This window comes from Perissodus microlepis, chromosome 8, assembly GCF_051167445.1.
Source record: "Perissodus microlepis isolate ML-2025 ecotype Zambia chromosome 8, ASM5116744v1, whole genome shotgun sequence".
Taxonomy (NCBI): domain Eukaryota; kingdom Metazoa; phylum Chordata; class Actinopteri; order Cichliformes; family Cichlidae; genus Perissodus; species Perissodus microlepis.
The window spans coordinates 19160719-19184051 of NC_140468.1; the positions used below are offsets into that span (position 1 = coordinate 19160719).

Here is a 23333-nt window from a genome sequence, read left to right on the forward strand (position 1 = left end):
TTCGGACAAAATTACCTCCTATATTTGTAATTTTTTTTCCTGGATATGTCCACACATGTTCTCTTGGATGTATTATTCCTGCCCTCTATTCTCTGTTATGCTTATAATTGGATTGAATGCCTGGATTGAAGTGCAAACAGAAGTTTGTGTAATATAGTTGAGTCTAGGGTGGTGCTTTTTCTTTCCATACCTGCTGCCGATTTAGTGCAAATATTTTATTTTATTTTTTTCATGGTTGAGCTGCAGCTTGAGTTTTCTCATCTGACGCATAAATCTTTAAAGATGCGGCGATGAGGACACTGATTCCGCTTTCAAGATTAATTTCAGTGATCATTATACAACACTAACTTGTATAACCAAACAGATGCGTTCCCTTTGTATTACCAAAAAAAATGAATGACGAGATATTTGATAATTGAAGCTTAATTGATGATGAAGCGTAGGAGGGTGAATTCAGTGGCCTCACAGTCAGAGGAAAGAAGCTACCCTGATGTCTGGTGGTACATCTTTTTTTTCTTTTTCGATTTTTGTTATTTATTTATTTTATTTTTAATTGCTTGCCAGATGGCGCCAGGATAAACCAGCTATGGCAGGGTATGGTAGCGTCTCTTAGTACCCTTTAGGCGCTGCACATACACGTTACCTCTTTGATATCAGTGATGATAGATGCTGGTGAGGTTCTGGTCCAGTTAAATCACCTGCTGCTCTGGATAAGATTCCAGTTTGATGCTTTCTGTAATGAACTCAAGTGAAGTGAAAGATCAATCTAGAGCTGATAACTGTGCTCTTTACGTGTGTACGCATTGAGCAAGAAGCCAGTCGTGTCCTTTATCACACTTTTTTATACTTTTGAGTCTGAGAGTATGTTTTAAACCACTACAGTGCCCATGTCTGGCTTATATGAATTGTTATGATCAAGATAAAATGAAAGCTTAATTTGACGCGCATCTTAAAATCTGGCAAATCTTGTAAACTTTGCTGCGCAGCGAGACAGCGTCCACCCCCTCTCTCCATCTACGATGCCTGCGGGCAGTGAATCCATCAGCAGCGGGTGTGAGATGGATACAGCTGATTTTGGCATTGATTATCCTTTCCAGGCTTCTGTGTTTGTCAATTAAAATGATCACTTCAGGCCCGAATTTTACCAATAAAATATGATCAAAAGCAGGTTGGAGCTGGAACTAATTGCTCTGACTTTAGTCCCGTTCTTTGTATCCAAGCACAACTAAACAGGTGATCACACGAGTTCAACTAAATAGGAATCGTGAGTCAGATTGAAGATTTCTTTTGATTTCAAATAGTCTCTTGGACAGATATACTACCTGCTGATGACTCTGAAGCTTCAGGGAGGAGTAAAGCTGATGTCTGTAGGCAGTTCATCTGTTTTGTATTTTTATCTTTTGCTTTATTACTCAAACAACACAGTTTTCTTCCCTAAAACTAGATTTGTTGTTCCTCTTATCTCCACCCTTCATTATCCAAAAAGATAATTTTCATTCCCCATATCCCCCTCTGCTCACTCCATAAAACTTTTTTTTTTGCTTTTAAAAATAATGAAAACCACTATCTCCCCCCTCCGAGCCACATATTTCCCTCCTTAAATCACATTGACCAATTTACACCAAGAGCTTTAAAGGTCGCCGTCGGTGCGAAAGTGGCATACGACATCTGGGCCTCATAAACGACGCCTCTCGCTATGCTAGGCCTTATTAAGTGTCACCGTTAGCTGATGCAAAGCGAGCTTTATTACTTTGAAGCTTAGCTGTTCCCGACACCTGAAACCCGCTCGGACACGCAGTATGTTTTTTGTTTTTTTCTCCTGATGGCAGAGATAACAAGCAGGCTTTGGAGGGACTAGATTTTGGTGTAGTGTGATTGTGTCTGTTACCCTTTTCCAGGAAACAGGAACATATAAGGGTGTCAGATTTATTGTGATTGTTCTGAATATAATCTTCTCTTGCACCATCTGCTCTGTTCGCGTAGAGACTGGCAAGTAGACACCTGCACAGAGACAGTATAAAAGGATAGTTGTGTGCGTGTGTGGGGGGGCAGGCAGGCAGGCATTCTTTTATTTTGCCCACTGTGCAGTGCAGGCACCATGCAAGCGCAGGGTTTGTCTGAAGTGTAGTCACGTGGAGTGTGTTGCTGAGCCAATCCCCTCTGATAATATACTGTACACGGCTTGTTTACACACAAGCACTGAGGTGCTGGTAACTCCTAAGCCTCTTGCCAACGCACACTCTCTCTCTCTGTTAAGCCGATGATGCTGGGTGGAACAATGTGGGTTAAAAGGGTGCACACCTGCATGTCATGAACCTGAACCTGCTTTGAGTGCCATAGCATGGGATTCTAAAGCTCCAGTCTGCTCCGTCACTCGTGTGTTTGTGGCTTATTTTCTGGCGTCAGTATGACAAGTAGAACACGCTGCTGGATCACAGGCTTCATTTATAAGTTACAGGGTGAAGGTCTTTGCTGTGAATGTGTGTTGTTATATCTAATGGAAGCGCTGTGTTTTGTAATACACAAAACATTGAGGCCAGTGAAAGGAGGTTACTTCTGTATAATCCTTGGTCGCTTTGTTTACCATGTACATGCACAAATGATATGACAGGATACATGCTGTTTGTGTGTGTGTGTGTGTGTGTGTCATTCACTCAAACAGAGACTCCGCCGCACACAGTTATGCAATTTATAAAGTGGTGCTTATTCTTTGTGACAAATAAATAAGGGTGTAGAGCAATCGTCTTGCCTCTTCAGTGCGTCTCCCTTTTATAGCCGAACTGGCCCTCAGTCCACGTTTCTGTATTCCTGCCTCAATGAGCTCAGTGTAGTGGTTCATGAATCTATTATCCACCTGCTGCTGGTTCTGTTTAGAGTAGCACATCAAGCTCGCAGCTGATAACCAATGTGGAAGAAGGATTACCTTCGCCACCTGCAGTCCCAAGTCTGTGGAGTTGGAGTACGTCCGACTGCTGGACGAGGCGCCAGTGAAGCAGCTAAATGTTGTGGATAACAGTCACTAAAGCAACCTGGTCAGCGTGCCGACCAGAGATAGCTGGTCAGAAGTGACTGAACTTTCAAAATAAGAATGAAGGGACTTTTTTTTTTTTTTTTTTTACAAATGCTACAATAAGACACCAAATGTACTTTGGAATAACTTGATACACCTGATATACGACCTTACTGCTCTTTGGTTTGTCATTTCACCCTTTACTTAGTAATTAACCTCATGTTTACCTGTGTGAATTTAAATAAGCTTGTGTGGGATAGTGGAGTTTCAAAGACCTGTCTTGGTTGGTGAGAATCAGCTTGTTTCTCTTGACTAGTACAGCGTGTACCCTTTATCCTTTTTATATTTTGAAGCACTTAAAAAGAGCACGCAATTTAAAAGGCACAACTCGAGGCCGCCTGGAGAAAACCTGCCTTTGAACCCTGCTTGCGATGTAACCCCCTGCTGTAATGTCCAAACAGAGGCAGAGAAACCACGTATTCAGCTGTAAATAAGAATGTTGTAGAGGGGTGGATTCATTTGTGCTCCCTCTGTGTGTGCAAGAGTGTTTGTTCTTTGAAGGCATCTTTCCTGTGGCTGATCTGAAAACACTTGAAACTGAGAGTGTTCCCCCTTCATGTTGTTTGCACTGGATTGTTTAAGATCTGTGTGAGTGTCTACATGAGATTATGCGTTTATCCCACTCATTGATTATTGCTAGTGTGCCGGAGCTCCATCTGGCAGCGTCCACTAACTTTTTTCTCTTGTTGCTCTTTCCTCTCCACAGCAATAGAGACCCAGAGTACCAGCTCAGAGGAGATAGTGCCAAGCCCGCCCTCGCCTCCCCCTCCACCCCGCGTCTACAAGCCCTGCTTTGTGTGCCAGGACAAGTCCTCAGGGTACCACTATGGTGTCAGCGCCTGTGAGGGTTGCAAGGTGAGACTCCCGGCCTTCCTCTGAATCTGCCAAGCAAGCAAGATATTTGTCAATCTTATTGCTTTCATGTGATTTCCATTGGAAAGAAAAAAACTTTTTATAGCTCATATGATAAAAATTATGAATCACGTCATTTTGAGTATTTCACACCCCCTGTTTTTTTTTTTTTTCTTCTTCTTCTGTTGACTTTAGATGTCTTTGAATGCATGTTGAGAATTATCACCGACATTATCACTGAGCTGTCTAATCAAGAATATGAAAACTCAGGCCTTTACACGTATATGATAAATGTGCCTCTTATCATGAACAAAATGTGAAATTTTGTCATCTAGTCATCGTTTTTTTTTTCTTTCTTTCTTTTTGAGTGTTGCTGCTCCTCGTATCGCCTTCTTGCTGACGTGTCTGCATCGGTTGTCCATTATCAATACAGCCATGTTGCACAGGTGCAGAAGAGGCCTCATAACGCCCATCTGTTCTGTTATCAGTTGATAGCTGCTGTGTGCACGTGTACACGCTCTCCTGTTAGTGTGAGCACACAGACTTCTTTATCTCACTGCTCCCAAGGCAAGGAGCCAGAGTTGTGTAAGCTCGGAGGAGGATAGAGATGAGGAGCAGGGATCTAATGTAATGTTACTGCCAGGTGCATACCTTATATCTGCACGGTGTGTGCATTTCACAAACCCAACGTGCTGTTAATATTTTCTGTTTACGCTCTGGTCGTCTTCTAGCTATCAAAAAAAGTGAAAGTCTTCGCCTTTAAAACATGCTGTATGTTTGGCACAGGCAGGGTGGTGTACTAGTTGTGACCAATGGCTACTCGGCCAGTGTGTATTTGTTTCCATACGTGCACGGATAGTAGCGTAATGAAAGGAAACGGGTACTGAAAAAAGAAAAGTCCACATTAAAGGGCACACACTCAGACGGGATGTAGAAATGCAGACGCTACCATTCAAAGACTGAGAGGCCTAAGCTGGTTGAGAGCGAGAGAGCAGACTGTGCTCTGGAAGGCATGAAGAAGCAAAAAGAAAAAAGAGGAGAGAGAGAGAAGCTGGGATGGCTGGAGGGGCAGCCGATTAGGGAACAGGGGCCACAGCTGAACTCACTGACACCAAAAGTAAAAGATGGTCAGCGCCCCAGAGCACAGGGGGAAGGGGAAAAGTAAGGAAAAGAATGCACAAAGGGAGGAGAGCACAGGAAAGTTGGGAGTGTGATACAAAGTACACCCGGCTTTCCAGCAGGTTAATACTTAGCAGAGCAAATAAATTGGGCCAACAACAATGCTGCTTATTGTGCTTCTCCATCCACTTTCCAAGGAAAATCCTGGTAGTTTGACGATTAACAAGTAGCATTTTTAACTGATGGTTTAACAAAAGACAGCAGTTTCCAGCCACCACTTTGGTCAAGATGAAATTTAGTTTTTGCATGTCCTTACCTGCGTGATAAGTAGTAATGGAAATATATGTAAGTATAATATTGGCAGAGCTGTCAGTCTTTGTTTCATGTTTACAGCAGAAGATGTTCAGTGTCTGAATGCACGAGAATGGTGATGTTGTAGTTGCTCTTCTTGATATTTTTACTATCCACCGCTTTTGTAATTATCACGTATGAACTAGAGTATCTGAATATGTATTTATTTTACTGTTTTAAGTTTTGGAAGCAAAGGAGGGTCAGAAGTGTCATAACTGTGTGCTGCCACATCCGAATATGTGAAAACATGTATAAATCCATTTAAATACGTGAATGTCTAAAATATATTTGAAATAATTTCATTTAGAGTCGGCATGTGCATGACATTTTGTGAGTGGTGTCAGATTATAATAGCAAACAGTTTGAACAACAGGATGATGCTTAGCATTACACCAGCAGTGAACTGCACACATGTTGTTGTCAGGTTTCCCTTCATCTGTCAGTTTTGCACCTTTACCAGTGTCAGGCACCAGTTTATTTTCAAGGAGCTGAAAGAGGCTTTGAAAACATCATTTATTGCAAAGATTTCTTTGTTTTCTTGGTACGAAGGAAAGCATGTGCGATCAGTCTAATTTCTATATTAAACGTCAGGAACTGCTGGATTTCATATTTGGTGCATGCCTAGTTTTCGCCCCCACAGATGTGCAGATAATGGTGATCCACAGCTACTTAAGTATGCTGTATTTAGTAAGCTTGTTACCTGCTACAGTTAGTTATGCATTCATCATCTTCAGTTAAGGGCCACAGGGGCTGGAGGCTATCCCAGCTGTCATAAGACAGGTGGCAGGGGTACACCTTGGACGAGTACAGGGAAAACCCGGGCATGTCGAGAGCATGCAAGCTCCAAACCAAAACCAAAAAACACAGTTGATGGGTGGTTTTTTTTGTGTTTTGTTTTTTTTTTCTTCCCAGAACCATCATGCTGGGATTTGATGATGCTAACGACCTCAGTGGCTAAGGGTTATCCTGTGAAACTATCATTAAGAAGGAATGACCAATTCAGGAATATACAATTTGTTGTTTTTTTTTTTTTAAATTAGCAAGTTGGGATTTCTAGACATTTAATGCGTTTTAGTTGTCTGTGGCACAGAGAGTGGATATCAGGCTTGGTGCAAAGCTGAGTGGGCGTATCCATTTTTCCCCCTCTGATTGTTGGCATGTAATGAGCTCTGACTTTGTTCTCAAAAGATGCACTGCAACAATGCGGCTATTCCAAGTCTTAATCTGCTTTTAATGTTTTCACTTAACATGTATCCCCATTGTCTCACAGGCAATAATTAAGCAGGGTTATAAGATACATAATGAAGCTAAATCACACCTCATTCTAGTGTGTGTGTGTGCGTGTCTGTCTGTGTGACTACTGATTTTGAACACACCTTGTGTCACCTCAGGCAGTTTTATCTGCATTAATCTGAGAGGTTTTTGATATAAAAATGGAAAATATAAAGCAGTTTTTTTTCACATATTCAGATGGCAGTGTTAAAAAAAACAACTGTAAAATTCACACTACAACATCCTGAAATGTGGATAGTCTTTTTTTAATAATATTATTATTATTTTTATTCCTTAACGAACTGAATCGGTTATTATACACTTCCTTTGGTTGGGTAAAACTCTAAACGGTGTATTAAGCACATGATGAAGACATCTTTAGTGGTTGGAGTGTTGCTCTTTCTGACTGTAGAGCAGTTGTGTCAGAACCAATATTGCAATCAGCCTTTGAAGGCTTTCATGCACTGGAGATGTAACTGATATTTTAGTCAGTCATGAGATATTCTGCACAAAATAAGTTGTTTCAGATGAAAAGCAGTAACGTACTAGATAGGTTTCACTGTCAGTTTTCGACGGCCTCTCTCCCCCTGCAACACCTCCGTTATATACAAATTCTGCTCTTTCATCTCTTCGCATTCAGGTCATAAAATTTTTATCTAGAAAACCACGAGCAAATTTGGCATGCATGCCTTCTCAGCTGAATAGGTGTGTTACTGTGAATGGTAGATTATTAACCAGATAGAGAATGCATGAATAATGAGCGGCTCTACTCAGTCAATAATCAGATATATTGAGTAGATACAGGGAGGGAGCCACTGTTAGACTGAGGCAGAGGTGGGGGAGGGAGCAGTTAATTGGGCGCTTCTTTGCATTACCAAACAGGCAGGCAATAAAAACATAAACCTCTGTTCTCCATTCAAATAATTTCATTGCCCTAACAGCACAACAATTCATCAGGTTAGTAACATGTTGTCATAATCGCACTAAAACTCCTAAAACCTCATTAGTTCGACAGCCGCTGTCACCTGCTGGTCCCATCCCTCTTCACAAACCGCTGCCTTCCTCACTCAGTAGCTGCAGTAATAATTTGAAAAGTTCACCATGCCTTCAGAGGAGATGACTTGGCATAGCATACTCAATAATTCAACACTACAGGCGTGAGAATATATACGGTGTCTCATCTGAGACTGGGGTAAGTTGAGGGTTAGCAGCGTCTGCTTTACTGCAGCATGCCAAACTACAAAGGCGTTTCCTGGGGGCTGCAGCGAACGGAGGAAGCAGGAGTGGGGGGGTATCGAGCTCTGCTGCTTGGAGACAGCTCATTCTCTTGTACTAGAATTGCACTTCTTTTTTTTTTTTTTTCCCTGCAGATATTAACACTTAAACATTAAATATGCATGCCCACCCCCTCATGTTTATGTTTTTGTCTTTGAGGCATGCCAGTGCAAAGCAGGCATTCTTTCTTCCTGGTATGCACTGCAGTGCAAGGGAAGTGGTTATTCCCCAAAAAAACAACAACAAAAAAAAAAACCAACCTCCCCGTGATGAATGTCCCCTATTTGCTGTTTTTCTTTTTGTTAAACAAAGCCTTTATTAGTGTGCGGGCTGTTGCAATAGTTGTTTCGTAATAGGAGCAAGAGCACAGGCCTGCATATACACACGTCCATGACCGCAGTAGGAGGTTGGGAACGCGTTCCTAATCCAGGCGCAGTGTGATATTCGTGTCAGAGAAGATTCCTGTGCTTCCCTGTGAGCTCACCAACTCTAGGCACTCCTTACATCCCACTTAGTAAAGCATTTCCTCACACACGTGCACAGAGCGGAACGTGATCGCAAGCACACGAAGCTCTTAACCAGGTAGACAGCTCGGAATTTAGGAGCACATGACACTCGCAATCACAAATGCACTAGGAACCATTCACTCGTCCTTTTCGTACCTCCCTCCCTTCTCCCTCCTCTTGCCGCCCTCATCTCCACTGAACTCTGCAGGGTGGCTGACAGGCCTGCTGAGGGCTCTTGTCGCCGGGCGGATTAAGCGGTGATACAAAAAGAGGCTTAAGGGCCACAGGAAGCAATGACTCCTAAAAGGAGGAGTTGGAGGGGGGTGGTGGTGGCAGGCACAATCAACTGCCCCACGAGCCAGCAGCAACAGCCAATCAGGAGGTGCTGCAAGCGGGCACCTGAGCCTCTGCATTATCTGCAGGCGGTGGTCAATCCTCTGATGACCCTGGGGTCAGGGTCGGGGCACTATTGGATCAAAGAGGAGATGATACTCGCCCAAACAAAGACTGGAGAATTATCCCTCAGCTTCGGCAGCTATAAATAAGCTACAATCCTTGTTCTGTTTCACTTGATTGTTTGCTCACTGTTCTATTGTGAGATAACAGCTCTTTTCCAGGGTGGCGGCTGGGGGTGAGAGGGGGTTGGAAATATCTGAAAGCAGCAGAAAATGCATTGTTTATTTGCTGGAAGCATTGCAATAAAATGCACATTTTATTTGGAAATTGTGTTTTTCACCCCTTTTTTTTTTTTTTTTTTGTTCAAATTTAAAAAAAAAACAAAAAAAAAAACTGACATGTTGCAGCACAGATGTGAGGCGCTTACAAAGTCAGGGAAAAAAGGGTTTGACGAGGTGACCTGAGCACCAAATGGCTTTCTTTTCCAGCCGGAGATGGAGTCCATCATACGTAATCACAAGTATCGCCCACACCTGTAAAGTGCCTTGTTGAAACGGATGACAAACGTGACAAACTGTGCACAGTTCCCCTATCAGGAGCCTGAATGACTCTGTGGCAGGAGGACAGGAGATGTAGAAAGAGGCCGGTGATCCGGGAAGGACAAATTGCGGTTCTTAGATCCATCAGCCATCTGTCAGCTAGCAAAGCTAATCCCTCTGCGTGGGACGGGGCTCCCTGGCAGCTCCTCTACCCCACTCCACCCCAGCTCCCTCTCGCCCGCCCCAGCTGGTCCCACCTACAAAACATGACCCACCTCGTCGCATCAATACTGACACTGACCTGTATTACATTTGTCCAGAGACCTGCTTGCTGAGTACTCACTCAATTGGGCTTAATTTGCATTAACCTCTCTTTATCTTTCTGACATGATAGGGATGTTTAAGCAGTGAGGCTGCACGGGTGAACATTGATTTTTATTGCATGGGCATATTAAGGAATATATAGGTTGGGATGCACTACTTTTCAATGCATGTGAGATGGTCTGGGTTCTCTCAGGTTGAACTTTGCACTGCTAGAGTTTTTACCTCCTTTTTTTTTTTTTTTTTTTTTTTTTGTAATTAATTTTTTAGGGAGTTAAAAATTATCTCACCACATTCTTGGTGTGCGTGTCGTATAAATCAGATATTATTTTGCTCGTGTTTGTGCAATCAAAAACTAGTTTGTGGTCCCCAGAAATCTCCCATTTCAGCCTACTGACCAAAAATGAGTTCATTATCCTTTTTTCCCTCATCTCCCATGAGGCTGGATTACATTTTATTTCTTACACAACACTTTTAGCCTATAGTCAGTCTCTCTCTCTGTCTCTCTCTCTCGCTCTCTCTCGCTCTCTCTCTCTCTAATTATATGCACTTGGCCTGGATCTAGAATTGCTTATTTCTGGCTCTCTAAACTAGGCCATGGTTATGTGACACCCAATAACCCTGTGCCTTTTACCCCAAAAGCCTTTGGACTTGGAAAAACCTCCCGAATCGTTTATTGGTTACGTTTCTCATTTGAGCTTTATCCGAGCAGGTGGGCAGCCTCATAAGTTGGTGACAGTTCACTGACCATTATCCCTGTCGTGATTACACACAGATTACGCCACTGCTGGACTTGGCTGTTGTTTGCCTTTTATTTGCAGATGTTTCTAAGTATTCAGCACGGCCTCTTTTTGCTTCTTATTTCTAAATTGTTTGCTTAATGTGAACTGGACAAAAGGCGAATGCCATAACAAAGGCGCAATTTGGACGAGGAAGCCTAAACACATGTAGTATGCAAAATTGCTTATAATTTTACTACTAACTGCTCCATTTCCTATGGCAGTCATATTTCTACCCATGATTACACCGACACAACCCTCCCCTTGTCTCTTCAATACCTTACACGTCTGTCTCTCTGTCACGCAGGGCTTCTTTCGGCGAAGCATTCAGAAAAACATGGTGTACACTTGTCACCGGGAGAAGAACTGCATCATCAACAAAGTCACCCGCAACCGATGCCAGTACTGTCGGTTGCAGAAGTGCCTGGAAGTCGGGATGTCGAAGGAGTGTGAGTAAAAACGTGATCATTTTTACCCAGAGTGCCCTGCCCTCACAGGGCATTTAGGGACAAGCACAGATCTCATCACAGCTCTTTAATCCCGGGGTTTTGACATGATTGTGGCCACCGCAGGAAGTCTTAAGTCGCAGCGTTTGTTGACATTTGCTCCTTTGCTAACATTGCGTAAGAATTCATCCCCATCCTCCAGCACAATCTGACAACACATGTCATAATCTACTCGATAGGTGGAGTCTTATCAAGATTATCAAAAGAAATTAAGGCACAAAGCTGTTCCGATTTTTCCATTTGAAAAGAATATCCACCGTATGTGCGAGCGGCAGAGATGCAGTCGTGATGCAGACTGGCATTAGCAGTCAGGGTGTCTCCAGGCTTGGCAGGCCTCTGTGATGAATATGTTCTCACCTGCCGAGAGTGAAAGAGCAGGCGTCTGCTCCAATCATCGCACCCCCGGGGGCTGTGTGAACACACACATACACGCAGGCAGTCAGACTTGATAAAGTAATTGGGAGAGGTGTGACCACAGAGGCCAGCAGGGTTTTTACCTCAACCAGATCACATGACACACACACACACACACATACTTACTTCCCAGCAGAAAAGAGAGGGAGAGTGCTTGTGTGTAGGAGGGGGATGCTTTTATATTCTGATAAACACTTTTTAATGGTCTGAAACTGGGCATGTGTTGATTTGAAAATCATAATAAAAATCACGTGATGAGAAAGTGCAGCACGCCTCCTTCCTGTTTAACCACTCTTGCGTACAGCTTTCCTTGCTCAGTCTCTCTGCGCCTCCTGTCTTCCCAGAGCTATTTACCTCGTCTCTCTGCTGCAGAAAGTGCAGGGAGCGCTCCCCACGCCACAGCACTGTGGCTTACAGTAAAAGAAGTTATCCTCTGAGCTCCTTACCTTTGAATGGGGCCATTAATCATGGTTAGAAAGATCACAGCAGCCAGTTCTTTTACACACACACAGGCACCGAGGCACACAACACACAACAGACTGGAGTTGGAGAGCCATCTAGTGGTGACTGTATAGTACTGTATAAGAGAGAGAACAGGCGAGAGGGCTTTTCTGAAGTAGACTCAAGGGAAGGATGTATGATTGTTATAAGTTTATAGTTTTCCAGGCTCCTTTTGTTGAGCTGCTTTTGGTTTTTACTTGAATATTTTTTTTCCGGAGTGTGTTCATGTTCTGCAGGTTTCATATCACACAGTGCTGACTTTGGCCAGTGGAACTGGTCTGGGGTGGCGAGGCGGGAGGGACTGGCCATCTGGGGCCAGCAGGGACTCTCTCTTCGCCTCTGACACAGACACGAGAACGGGCACGCTCATCAAAGTGCACTCTTCACCATAATTCCATGCGCACGTATGCATAAATTATGCGCATACAAGGTGACAAACACAAGCTGGTAGGAATAAAAAGCCTGTAACAGAAATACACTCCGACAGCTTCGCTTGGAACGGCATACACTCCCCTGTCAAACACACACGCAGAAGCTGGACCCCCCGCTAGTGCCGGGGGACGTCTGGGTGACCTTGTGTCTGCTGGCAGACAGCTCCAGATGACAGTGCCATGCCTGCTGCCAGGTGGCAGTGGCACACAAGACAGAGCCAGGAGGAGCGGGGAGGGCGTTGGCAGCAAGCGGAGGGTTACAAGGGAAACGCCTGTAAAGGCTAGTGCCAGCTTCAACCTGACGGTGTGTGGTTGAAGCGGACAGCTACGAGCACAGCTGTTCCAAGGGATTGCAAAAGCGGCAACATTGTTCTCTAAATTTTGTGAGAAATATGTACATTTTCAAGCGGGGGGGGGGGGGGACAAGAAGCAGAAGTTTCAAGTAAAAGGCTGTATTTATAGCAAATCAGTTCCACTTTTTAACTGTTTTTATATAATCACAGTTCACTACCATGTTGCGTTCATGTTGGAGTCCTCTCAGCAGTATCCCACCTTTTTCTCCCAAAGTAATCACCCTTTCCTCGAGGAAGGTGTTATTCAGCGATAGAAAAAGTAATAAAATCAAAATAAGATGAAGCGCAGAATGATGGAGAATCGTGCAAAGAGGGGATAACATCAACCAGAGAGGCAGGATAGCGACGAAAGATGAAGGCAGAGAGAGGGAGAGAAGAGTACTGAACCCGGTGTGAGCAAGAATGAAAATCTAGAGTTGAGAGAGCCGAGGGGGGAGTCGGGGAGGAAGGGAGGAGTGAGGCTGGAGGACAGAGAGAGAAAGAGGGGGGAAAGTTTCATCACTGTCGACGGTGGCTCTGCGCTGCGAGCAGCAGGAGCAGGGGTAACATTGACATTTTTATCTTTCCATTGAATTTAATCTGTGTGATGGACGAGCTGCCAGAGCTTTAATTTTCCTCACACGAATTATCCCTGTCTGCCCACCTCCCTCTGTCTTGTACACAGACACAAACACGCGGGCACAAAAAACCCCCGCATACACACCCGTGGCACCGAAATTGTCTATTAAGTTGCACGTGCGCAGCCGAAATCCACTATGAGAGGGAATGATTGAGTGATGGCTGGGCGTGCACGCGCGTGTGCGCCGACGCAGTATTCTGTGCACGCTGCACACCGGCTCATGTAAATCCTTTTTATGCAACGAGCGCGCAACTGTGGACAATCCATGATGCAAGTCCCTCCATTAGCATTCATATTCTCATAATACATTTTTTAGATTCATGGCTGGAAGTTGACACACAAACATCAAATGTACATTTGTATCTACACACATCCACACGCAGATGATGATGATGATAATAATAATAAATACTTTTAAAAAAGAAAAGCAAGGCAGTATTTCTTTCATTTGCACTCCCCTGCCAGAGGCCTCCTTCCCCCCAAGTTATTGCATGTGGCAATTCACCATGACAGATCGCCAGTCGTGCCTAATAGTTCTTTAATGACTTCATTAAATTGTGTTGTGCGGCTTATGATTGTGCTGCCGATTTGTCAGCGAGGGTAATGTCTGGGCACTAGGGATGCCCCACTTTTATTTGTGAATTAATTGGACATTGAGTGCATTGCAGCCCTCCACCCCTCCCCTCATTGCACACAGGACACAGAATCCCAATCAGCTCCACAAACAGGGCTGGCCCAAATATCTTCAGCAGCTTACTACAGTGTTATGCAACCGGCCTCCTAAGATGAGGGCTTGTTAAACAGGGTGTTCCTTCCCTAACTAAGTCATAATTAGCTCATTAAAGTAAATGGAGATGAAAAAAACATTTTGTTTTCCGTGTTTATACCCACATAGTTTATGAAGCGGTCTCATCACAGCATACTCTTCTTCATCGGCCTTTCTTTGCTGCAGCGTTTTCTGCGCAAGTACCAGTGCATGCTGGAAAATAATGCATTACCACGATCGCAGCGGGGTCTTCTTCACTTCTTGTTGTGGTGAGCGGTGCTTAGCAATAACATAATGCCGGATCAGACTTCCAGCCCCCGCCCTCCTCCTCGCCTTCTTGTTCTCCCAGGCAGGGAGGCCTGTCTGTGGGCTGATGAATGAGCAGCAGCACAGAGTAGTGCCCCCCCCCCCCCCCTTGGCCCTGGTCCAGGCCCCCTCTGTCAAAAGACACTGATCTCCCATCAGCCCGAGTGCTCCTGCCCTTAATGGTCAAGGTTGGTATTAAGACAAGGAAAATCTGATCTCAGGTTAGTGGCTGGGGGAGGCGGGGAGGGGGGTGCAGGTACCTTGAGGGGAGGTAGAGATTGGAGAAGTGATAGAGTTGGAAAGGTGGATGATTTAAAGCATTTTGAAAATGAGAGAGGGCGTGCATTGGCTGAGAATGAGACGCACTGAGAGGATGACTAGGAAAGCGAGAACGTGTTGTATAACCAGGAGAGGGAGAGAGATGCGAGAGGGAGAGAGAGAAAAAGCTGGAAGGTTTTTCTCTCTCTCTCTCTCCCTCCCCGGTATGGTCTCCGCAGCCGAGCCCTTTTAAAACCATTAGAGGCAGGATATTTGTCATATTATGTTATTAGATTAGCTGGGACCTCTAATGAAAGCTGTGGCAATTTGTCAGCCTTATGGATAGCTCCATCCCCCACCACTATTTATCAACTAGCACCCCATCGCACCCAACACACCCCCACCCCAGCCTCAGCGCACACACGTACACACAACATAGTCGAAGCAAAACCGCATCCAAACGTGGATGGGAGAAATGGATCGAGCTCATAATGGGATTCCAATGCTAAACACCCCGCCTGGTGTTTTTTGTCATTTGGGGTGAGCACACCACTCGCAGCCAGAGCGCCCGAAGGGAAACGACAGAGGATTATTTCATGTTTTGTTTTTTCCCCTTCTCTCCCTCTCCATTACCATAGCCCATCCTGGATGGAGCTGTCTCACAACATTTATCTTACAGTATCGGATAAGAAAAGATGTGTTTGCTGCCGCTATTTGCTGCACACTGAGGATTGGTTCCTGCTTATAACTCGCCTCAGTTTTACCTCGATCTGCAGTCAGGAGTTACTGATAAAGGAATGCGTGCAGACTGTAATTAGCTCCATGAACTGTACGCTACACTTGAAATAGCTCTGAAATGCTGCTGCATGAACCGCTGTGTTTAAAGAGAAAAAGAATACAAGATTAAGTGTAAAGTTTGCCAAGACTTTGTGTTTTGTCGAAAGGGTTCGAGATGCATACTAATCTCTCTGTTCCTTCTGTCCCTTTAGCGGTGAGGAACGACCGGAACAAGAAGAAAAAGGATGAGAAGAAGCAGGAGTGCACAGAGAGCTACGTGCTGAGTCCTGACACGGAGCAGATGATCGACAGGGTTCGCAAGGCACACCAGGATACTTTCCCCTCCCTCTGCCAGCTGGGCAAATACACTACGGTCAGTGGCATGAGACTGACAGTCTGTGTGTCCTTATGTTCATTCACCTTTTTCAAGTGTGAGAGTTTTTTGTTTTTTTTCTCTGCCTTTGAAATAAAATTGATCTGCAAATATTTTCTTCCTTTATTCGTACAGACTAACAGCTCAGAACGACGTGTGTCCTTGGACGTAGACCTGTGGGACAAGTTCAGTGAGCTGTCCACTAAGTGCATCATCAAGACAGTGGAGTTTGCCAAGCAGCTGCCCGGCTTCACGACGCTCACCATCGCCGACCAGATCACTCTGCTCAAAGCTGCCTGTCTGGACATCCTGGTACGAATAACGCACACACAAAAAACACCTTAGATGTTTTCAATGAATAAAACTGGAAGTTCGGTTTGAATTTTTTTCACAAACCGAGCCTGTCTGCTGTCCACAGATACTGCGGATCTGCACACGCTACACACCAGAGCAAGACACGATGACTTTCTCAGATGGACTTACGCTAAACCGAAACCAGATGCACAACGCTGGCTTCGGTCCCCTCACTGATCTGGTTTTTGCCTTCGCCAACCAGCTCCTTCCTCTGGAGATGGATGATGCAGAGACGGGGCTGCTTAGTGCCATCTGTTTGCTGTGTGGAGGTACGGCAGGTCTTTAGAAAAAGGCCCTTAAAACTTGCTTGGGTCATGTTTGTGTCAGAAACAGCAGCGGGGTAGCAATGCTGCACTCTTTTCCTTAGCACCATCTAGTGGCCACTGTGGTTGTAACAGTCGGAGAGTATTGGCTGACCCTTTTCTCTGTGCTTTTTTTGTTTGTTTTGTTTACAGATCGACAGGACTTGGAAGAGGCAGACAAGGTGGACATCCTGCAGGAACCCCTTCTGGAGGCGCTGAAGATTTATGTAAGGAAGAGGAGGCCCCACAAACCGCACATGTTCCCCAAGATGCTGATGAAGATCACTGATCTTAGAAGCATCAGTGCTAAAGGTCTGTAGTTCCCTTGTGTTTCTACATATATAGTGCTACAGTGATTAGTTACTCAGGTGTACAATTGATCATTTCTACTTTTTCTTTTGTATATTCCATTTTAGAATGAATGAATCAGTATGTTTTACCAGAACTTACACTGATAGCTTACATTTTTCCATCTTGCAGGAGCTGAGCGTGTCATCACGCTGAAGATGGAGATTCCCGGCTCCATGCCACCTCTCATCCAGGAGATGCTGGAGAACTCAGAAGGTCTGGAAAGCGGAGCCACAGGCGGACGACCCAGCAGCGCCCCCCCAGGCAGCTGCAGCCCCAGCCTGTCCCCCAACTCTGCCCAAAGCAGTCCAGCTACACAATCGCCGTAGTCACGGCCCACGTTTTCATTTTCATTTTTTCTTTGTGTTGCGCTCTGTCTCCTCCCATTAATGTTCTGAAGAGGAGGGGTGAAGGAGGTGGGTCTTCTTGACCCCTAACTGCTGAACACAGGAGACCAGCAGAGCCAACCACCTCCTCTCCGACAACAAAAATCCCCATCTCCTGATCCGCTTTCCCCTCTCTCTGGATTTCTATCCAGACATGAGGGGACATGAGGCTGGAGCAGGCCGGGGTAACCGGATGCCTCCAACATACCACACCGTAAATACTGCTGATGACTCTTCCTCCTTCTCCCTCCCTTCTCCACCTTTTTTTTTCTTTTCTTTTTTCTTTTTGAAAAGACTAACGGAGATGAGGTGTGGATGAACCCGAGAGCGGTTGGAGCACAATGGAACAAATATAAGGACGAGAACAATGAACACAGACTGACTTGACAAACACCAGACACTTTTGTTTTTTTTTGTTTTCTTTTCTTTTCGTTGTTGTTGTTGTTGTGCTCTGAGGCAGACTACAACTGAACTTTTGGGACTTGTCAAAAGAACCCACTCCTCAAAGACTCTGGGTCTTTTCCTCTGTTCCAGTTTCATGAAAAAAATAACAGATTTCGTACAAAAAAAAAGATATATAAATATATAGAGAAAAATTAAGGACCTATTGCGATCGACATGTCCAGAACAGGATGGCAGGTTGAAATGAGGACAAGTTTTCTGAGCTGAGATTAGAAATTGTTGTACTCCTTCACTGTTTGAATCTTTTTCATACCCATCGAGTATTGAGAAAAATGCTTCGGTTTCACATTTGTATATTCTAATTGACGGGGGGAAGAAAAATAAAAGATTTTTTTTTTTTCCCTTTCCAGTCTACACAAGCAAACACACACAAATGTGCACAGAAAACAAGTCGCAATGATTATCACCTACTATTCCAGGTCGGATTTGTTTTCCTTTTTTTTTTTTTTTTTTTTTTTTTTGTCTTCCAAGAGATTGGGGGGGAAATGATTGTATGAACTCAGTTGTATGATATGGTCACAGGTCCTTTCAAGAAATCAAATTAATGAAGATTCATTATTAAGGTGTATTTTAAGTAGCCTTTTGAGTTTGTGTATATAAGCTGTATTCATTTCTTTAAAACTATGAAGAGTTTTAGGGTTCACCTGATCAATTTTTTTTTTAAAGAATACCGTTTTATGTGTTTTTAGGTTTGTGATTCAAGAAAAGACATTTTGAGCACATTTTACTGAAGGAAGTTCTTTCATGTTTCGTGTCCTACTTTAAAAAACAAAACAAAAACATGGCAGACCCATCACAAATCACTGGCTCTAAAGGTTTTGGCTTCACGAACAGTTTTGCCCCCCCGACCCCACTTTTCTTTTTTTCTTTTTTTTTTTTTTTGTATGTACAGTAGGTAAGAAAGTAGCACTCCTGTCGGGGCATAGCTTTTTTTTGTGTGTTTGGCCATGTAGCAGAAAGAGAAGGCGGCGTTTGAGGAAATGGTTTAGACGCCTTCTGCGGCCTGACGGGCTCAAACAAGCGGCGGCGGCTCTGCTTCAAAGAGAGTTGAAATGTGAACAATGGTGTACATACACTCTGTATTAAACACAAGTAAATCTCAGTGCTCTCTCTCTCTCAGTGCATCAATTTGTAGTCAATAGGAGAAGACTAGACTCTAGTTGATCCCCCTCCTCCACCTCTGCCCTGTCAGCGATCAGGCAAGGCGAGGTCCCAAATGTGATGTTTGTCAGCTAACTCCCCGCCCCTCACCTCCACCTTGGCAACCTGTGGTAGAAACAATATGTGACTTAACTGAATCCAGAGCAACCTCGTGCCCTGTGACACCAAAAACGCCTTCACCATTGCTACACGTCACCCAGACCATCATTACTGTACGCGCACCAATGTCTCAGGAAGGAATCATTTTTGTGTGCTTGGCCTGTCATTTGTATATGTTCTGTGCTGCAACCCCCTCCCTCTCCGGTAACAGATGCACATACACACACACACCTCTGCTACTGAGCCCTTCAGATTTTTCTTCACTCGCTTTTGTTTGGCCTGGCAAAACCAGGACTTGTGCCGAGAGACACTGACCCCTGACCGCTCATTTTTACAACATCCGTAGGATGCCAGTGTGGACTCTCTCCGAGTCGTTCACATGTCCTCTTTTCCTTTTTTTTTTTTTTCTTTTTTTTTTTTCTTGTATGGTCAAAGCTGCTTTCGTCATTTTAGGACTTAACCTGTCCAGAACGGCGCACAAATTTTCCCTCCACAGCGAATCTGGAATAGCAACAGACACACCGTCAGTTTGAAAAGTATGGAATATGTTGCAATTTTGTCAAGATTATCAAGCGACTTTGGAAAAAAAACAAAAAAAAAAAAACAAAACGAGAAAAAAGATTTAGAAAAAATAATAAAACCAACATTTAATAATTAAACGTTTGTGTTGTTCATATGGTGGTCTTTTCAATTCTTTTCTTTACACTCATTAGCTTTTCACTCATTTACACTGGTGAACCATCCACACGTAGCTGATCTGCTGGGATTTACTCACATAACCATCTAGGGTTTACAGAGGATGGTCAAAAAAAGGAAGCTATCCAGTGAGCAGCAGTTCTGTGAAAATATGACAATGTTGATGTCAGAGGAGAATGGCAAAGCTGCTTTGAAAGGATAGGAAGCCAACAGTAACTCAAATAAACACTTGTTATAACCAAAGTATGGAGAAGAGCATCTCTGAAAGCACAGCATAGCAAATCTTGAAGCCAATGGGCTCGAACAGCAGAAGACCACACCTTGTTCTATCAGCTAAGAACAGGAAATTGAAAATACAATTTTCCATGGGCTCACCAAAACTGAATGGAAAAAGATTGGAATAATGTTTCCTGGTCTGATGAGTCTCCTTCAGCATTTAACATAAACAGCATGAAAGCATGGATCCATCTTTTCAGGCTGGTGTTGATAATGGTGTAATAGTATGAGGATATTTTCTTTTTTGGCCCCTTTAATCCTGAAATAGCATTGTTTAAATGCCACAACCTACCTGGGTGTTGTTGCTGACCACGTCTATCCCTCCAGTGGCTGCTTCCAGCAGGATAACACACCATGTCACAGATCACAAATGTTCTGAAACTGCTTTTCAGAATATGAGTTCACTGTACTCAAATGGTCTCCACATTCACCAGGTGGTAGAACAAGAGATTGTCATCATAGATGTGCAACCGACACATCGCCATCAACTATGTGATGCTGTCATGTCAGTATGGTCAAAAAATATCAGAGGAATTTTTCCAGCACCTTGAAAGAAAAGGGGTTGAACGCAGTAGTAGCAAGCTATTCTTAAAGACAAACAAACAAAAAAAATGGCTGATGAATCTATATGCAGATAGTGGAAAATAGATGCGTGCAGCATATCAGAATATACTAACTGGAAAAGAAACCAGTGTCAAGATAAAGATACCAGTACAGAAAACATTGTAAATACTACAGTAAATGTTCTTCAATAAATATCCCAAGTTAGCCAGTAAGCTATCCAGTAAATGTGTGAGAAATGTCTATTGTGATTGTGTAGACTGTATTTCTCACCATTGTGGAGCTGCTGTGAATGAAAAAGGTAAGTACTAGTAACTTTTTATTTTTGTATTTATTTGCATCAAAGTGGACTGAATATGCTGCTGAGCTTTAAATAATACTAAAATTTGTCATATCATGTAAATAAAAGCTGTAAACAGGCACTGATGGCTGGTTCATCAGCCACCAGTGCCTGTTTACAATAATATCTGTAGGCAGGGGCGATTTTAGCCCATTTTTGGGAGTGCTTCAGCACCCCCAAAAATGAATCAAAGCACCCCCAAAGATTTCTTACTTTTTTGACAATATTTGCTGTTTGTGTGAAACACTACTAAAAATATAAAAAGCATACAGTACTTGGTTGAGACGTAACATTTTAACAACATAGATACCCCCCCCCCTCCCATAAATGTTTGTTCCAGCTCGCCTCTCCCCTACTCTGGCTCTAGCACCGTTGCTGCTAGAGGGATGGTGGCTCAGCAGAGCGGAGGTGTAAGTGCCTGGCTCAAAACAGGACATACTAGCTACATTTAACCTCCAGTTACTCTTTATATAGTTAGGTAGGAGTCAGACCATGAAAACATTACACCAGGTAACCTGCAGTGTTGAAAACGTGTTTTCCGACAATGTTTGCTACCCTACAATCCGTCCTGCTCTGTAGTAAAATCAGCGACATTTGACCGTCCTGTTGCTAACATTGAAATTTATACAGCCTATTTAAAATCTAAAACTTAAAATTGTCCGTAGCCTGCTGCTGTTACCACTGTCCTGTTTGAAATGGATACTAACTAGCTAACTGACTGGATGCCCATTAACCTTATAACTCCTGTTGTGTGTGTGTGTGTGTGTGTGTGTGTGTGTGTGTGTGTTTGTGTACAGAGAGACAGCCAGGTTCATAATGGATATAAGGAAGTTTTTAAAAAAAAAGGAGCCACATTCAGGTAAAAGTGTAAAATCAAATGACCTGTGAATCAGGAATAATATTGGATCAGTGTTTCAATATTTATCTTTTATTAGATGTTCATGTGGTTTGGTTATTTGCCTTTTGGTTGAAAGTACACTGAGAGAGGACTTTTTGTTAGTGATCTTAATAGTATTTTTTTTTCATATTAATGTAATTTTTCATCTAATTGAATACAATCTATTTGTGTATGATTGTCAGTCCAAAGAGGGAGAGAGGAAAGAGGGGAATGTGAGGAGAAAGTACAAGGTCAGGAAGAACCAGGTAAGAAAACAGACAGGGAACAGTGACAGGCAGAAACTGTTAAACTGACAAAGAGAAAAAACCTGATTTTACTCACACAATCTGGAAGTTGTGTCCTCCCTATATTAAAGCTGCTATACAGAATCTGCAAAACAAACTGGGTTGAAACATTTTTGACCCTCTTTAACAACATTCCAACATAACATTATCATTGATTGGGGAGATTAAAATTAATTATATATTTTTATGTGGTTCAGTCACAACTCTACTAAAACCTCAGCCAGTAATAGGTAGGCCAACTTTTGGACCGTCCAGTTGTCTGTACACTGCACACTATCAGAAAGTGCCAAACAGCCCTGGTGGAGTGAGGAGCTGTAAAGAGAAGCAGATGCTTTGTTTATATTCTAAAAGTGTTTTAAGCTTGTTTCAAAGATTCTGTGCAGCAGCTTTAAATGTTTCCCAAAAGCACACATACACTTATCAGAGTTTCTCACACTTTTTACAGTGTGTACCACCTGATAAAAATGTCAAGCTCTCCCAAGTACCACTATGAATGTATGAAACTCATAAATCTTACAACACAAAGTTAGTATTATTAAATTAGTAAAATTAGTGTCTGCAGTAAAGATTTTTATTTGTAATAATTTATTCTGTTTTGGGAGTGTTTTGTTTCTGTATTATATTATACATACACATTAAAAGTGAATCTCTGTCCAAAAAATGCACTCAGTTCACTTTTTACTCACTATGAGCATCATTCATTATTCCCCCCCCCCCCCCCAGTAATTAAGGTTAGGATATGTATTTTTTTTATTCCAATCCATTCTTCTTTAGCAGCATTTAAATAACCTTTATCAGATTTGATGGTTTTGTTACAGACTTTTCAAAAAAGTGTTTTGCTTTTCTTTCACAAATGTGGAAATTAAATTGTGTTAAAATGTACAAAACAGTGATGTCATGTTTTGAGACGAGGACCCAGACACAGAGAGACTTGATGAATTTAAGAATTTTATGATTTAAGAAAGAAATTTGCAGACTTGCACAGAGATGGTAAAATTATGATGACTGATAACGGAGACGAGGACAACAGACGATGAGGACAGGGAGGATGCAGGGACTGACAGAGACGGGGAAGAAGTCTCATCGTGACGAGTAAAGTTTATCTTGCCTGGCTGGGCAGCTCACTGGGTGCTCAGCACCCCAAAGCTCTGATCCTAGAATCGCCCCTGTCTGTAGGTACTACTTGGGCCATTGGTCGTATATTCGCGCTTGGAGTGCTGCTTCGAGAAGTTTACGCTGCGCTACCAGCCCCACCCATTTTACGAAACGATGACGTCTGAGCCAATCACGATTCTTCGCGCGGAATTTCAAATATTTTCAAATGCCCATCCATTCACCGATGTGATATTGTTCCGCCAAATTTGTAAACAAAATAGTCCCTT

At 43.3% G+C, this 23333-nt stretch overlaps 1 protein-coding gene across 6 annotated transcripts in view; it reads left to right on the forward strand.

The window, feature by feature from the left end:
- Positions 1-19570, forward strand: part of raraa (retinoic acid receptor, alpha a) — a 139475-nt gene extending 119905 nt beyond the window's left edge. For all 6 annotated transcript variants that reach the window (XM_084938018.1, XM_084938019.1, XM_084938021.1 and 3 more), the window contains 7 exons: positions 3777-3925; positions 10788-10929; positions 15624-15784; positions 15920-16096; positions 16203-16407; positions 16594-16752; positions 16921-19570. In XM_084938018.1, coding sequence (XP_084794144.1) covers positions 3777-3925; positions 10788-10929; positions 15624-15784; positions 15920-16096; positions 16203-16407; positions 16594-16752; positions 16921-17117 — 1190 coding nt within the window. In that variant the 3' untranslated portion in view covers positions 17118-19570. The remainder of the gene's footprint in view (positions 1-3776; positions 3926-10787; positions 10930-15623; positions 15785-15919; positions 16097-16202; positions 16408-16593; positions 16753-16920) is intronic.
- Positions 19571-23333: the final 3763 nt, after the last annotated feature.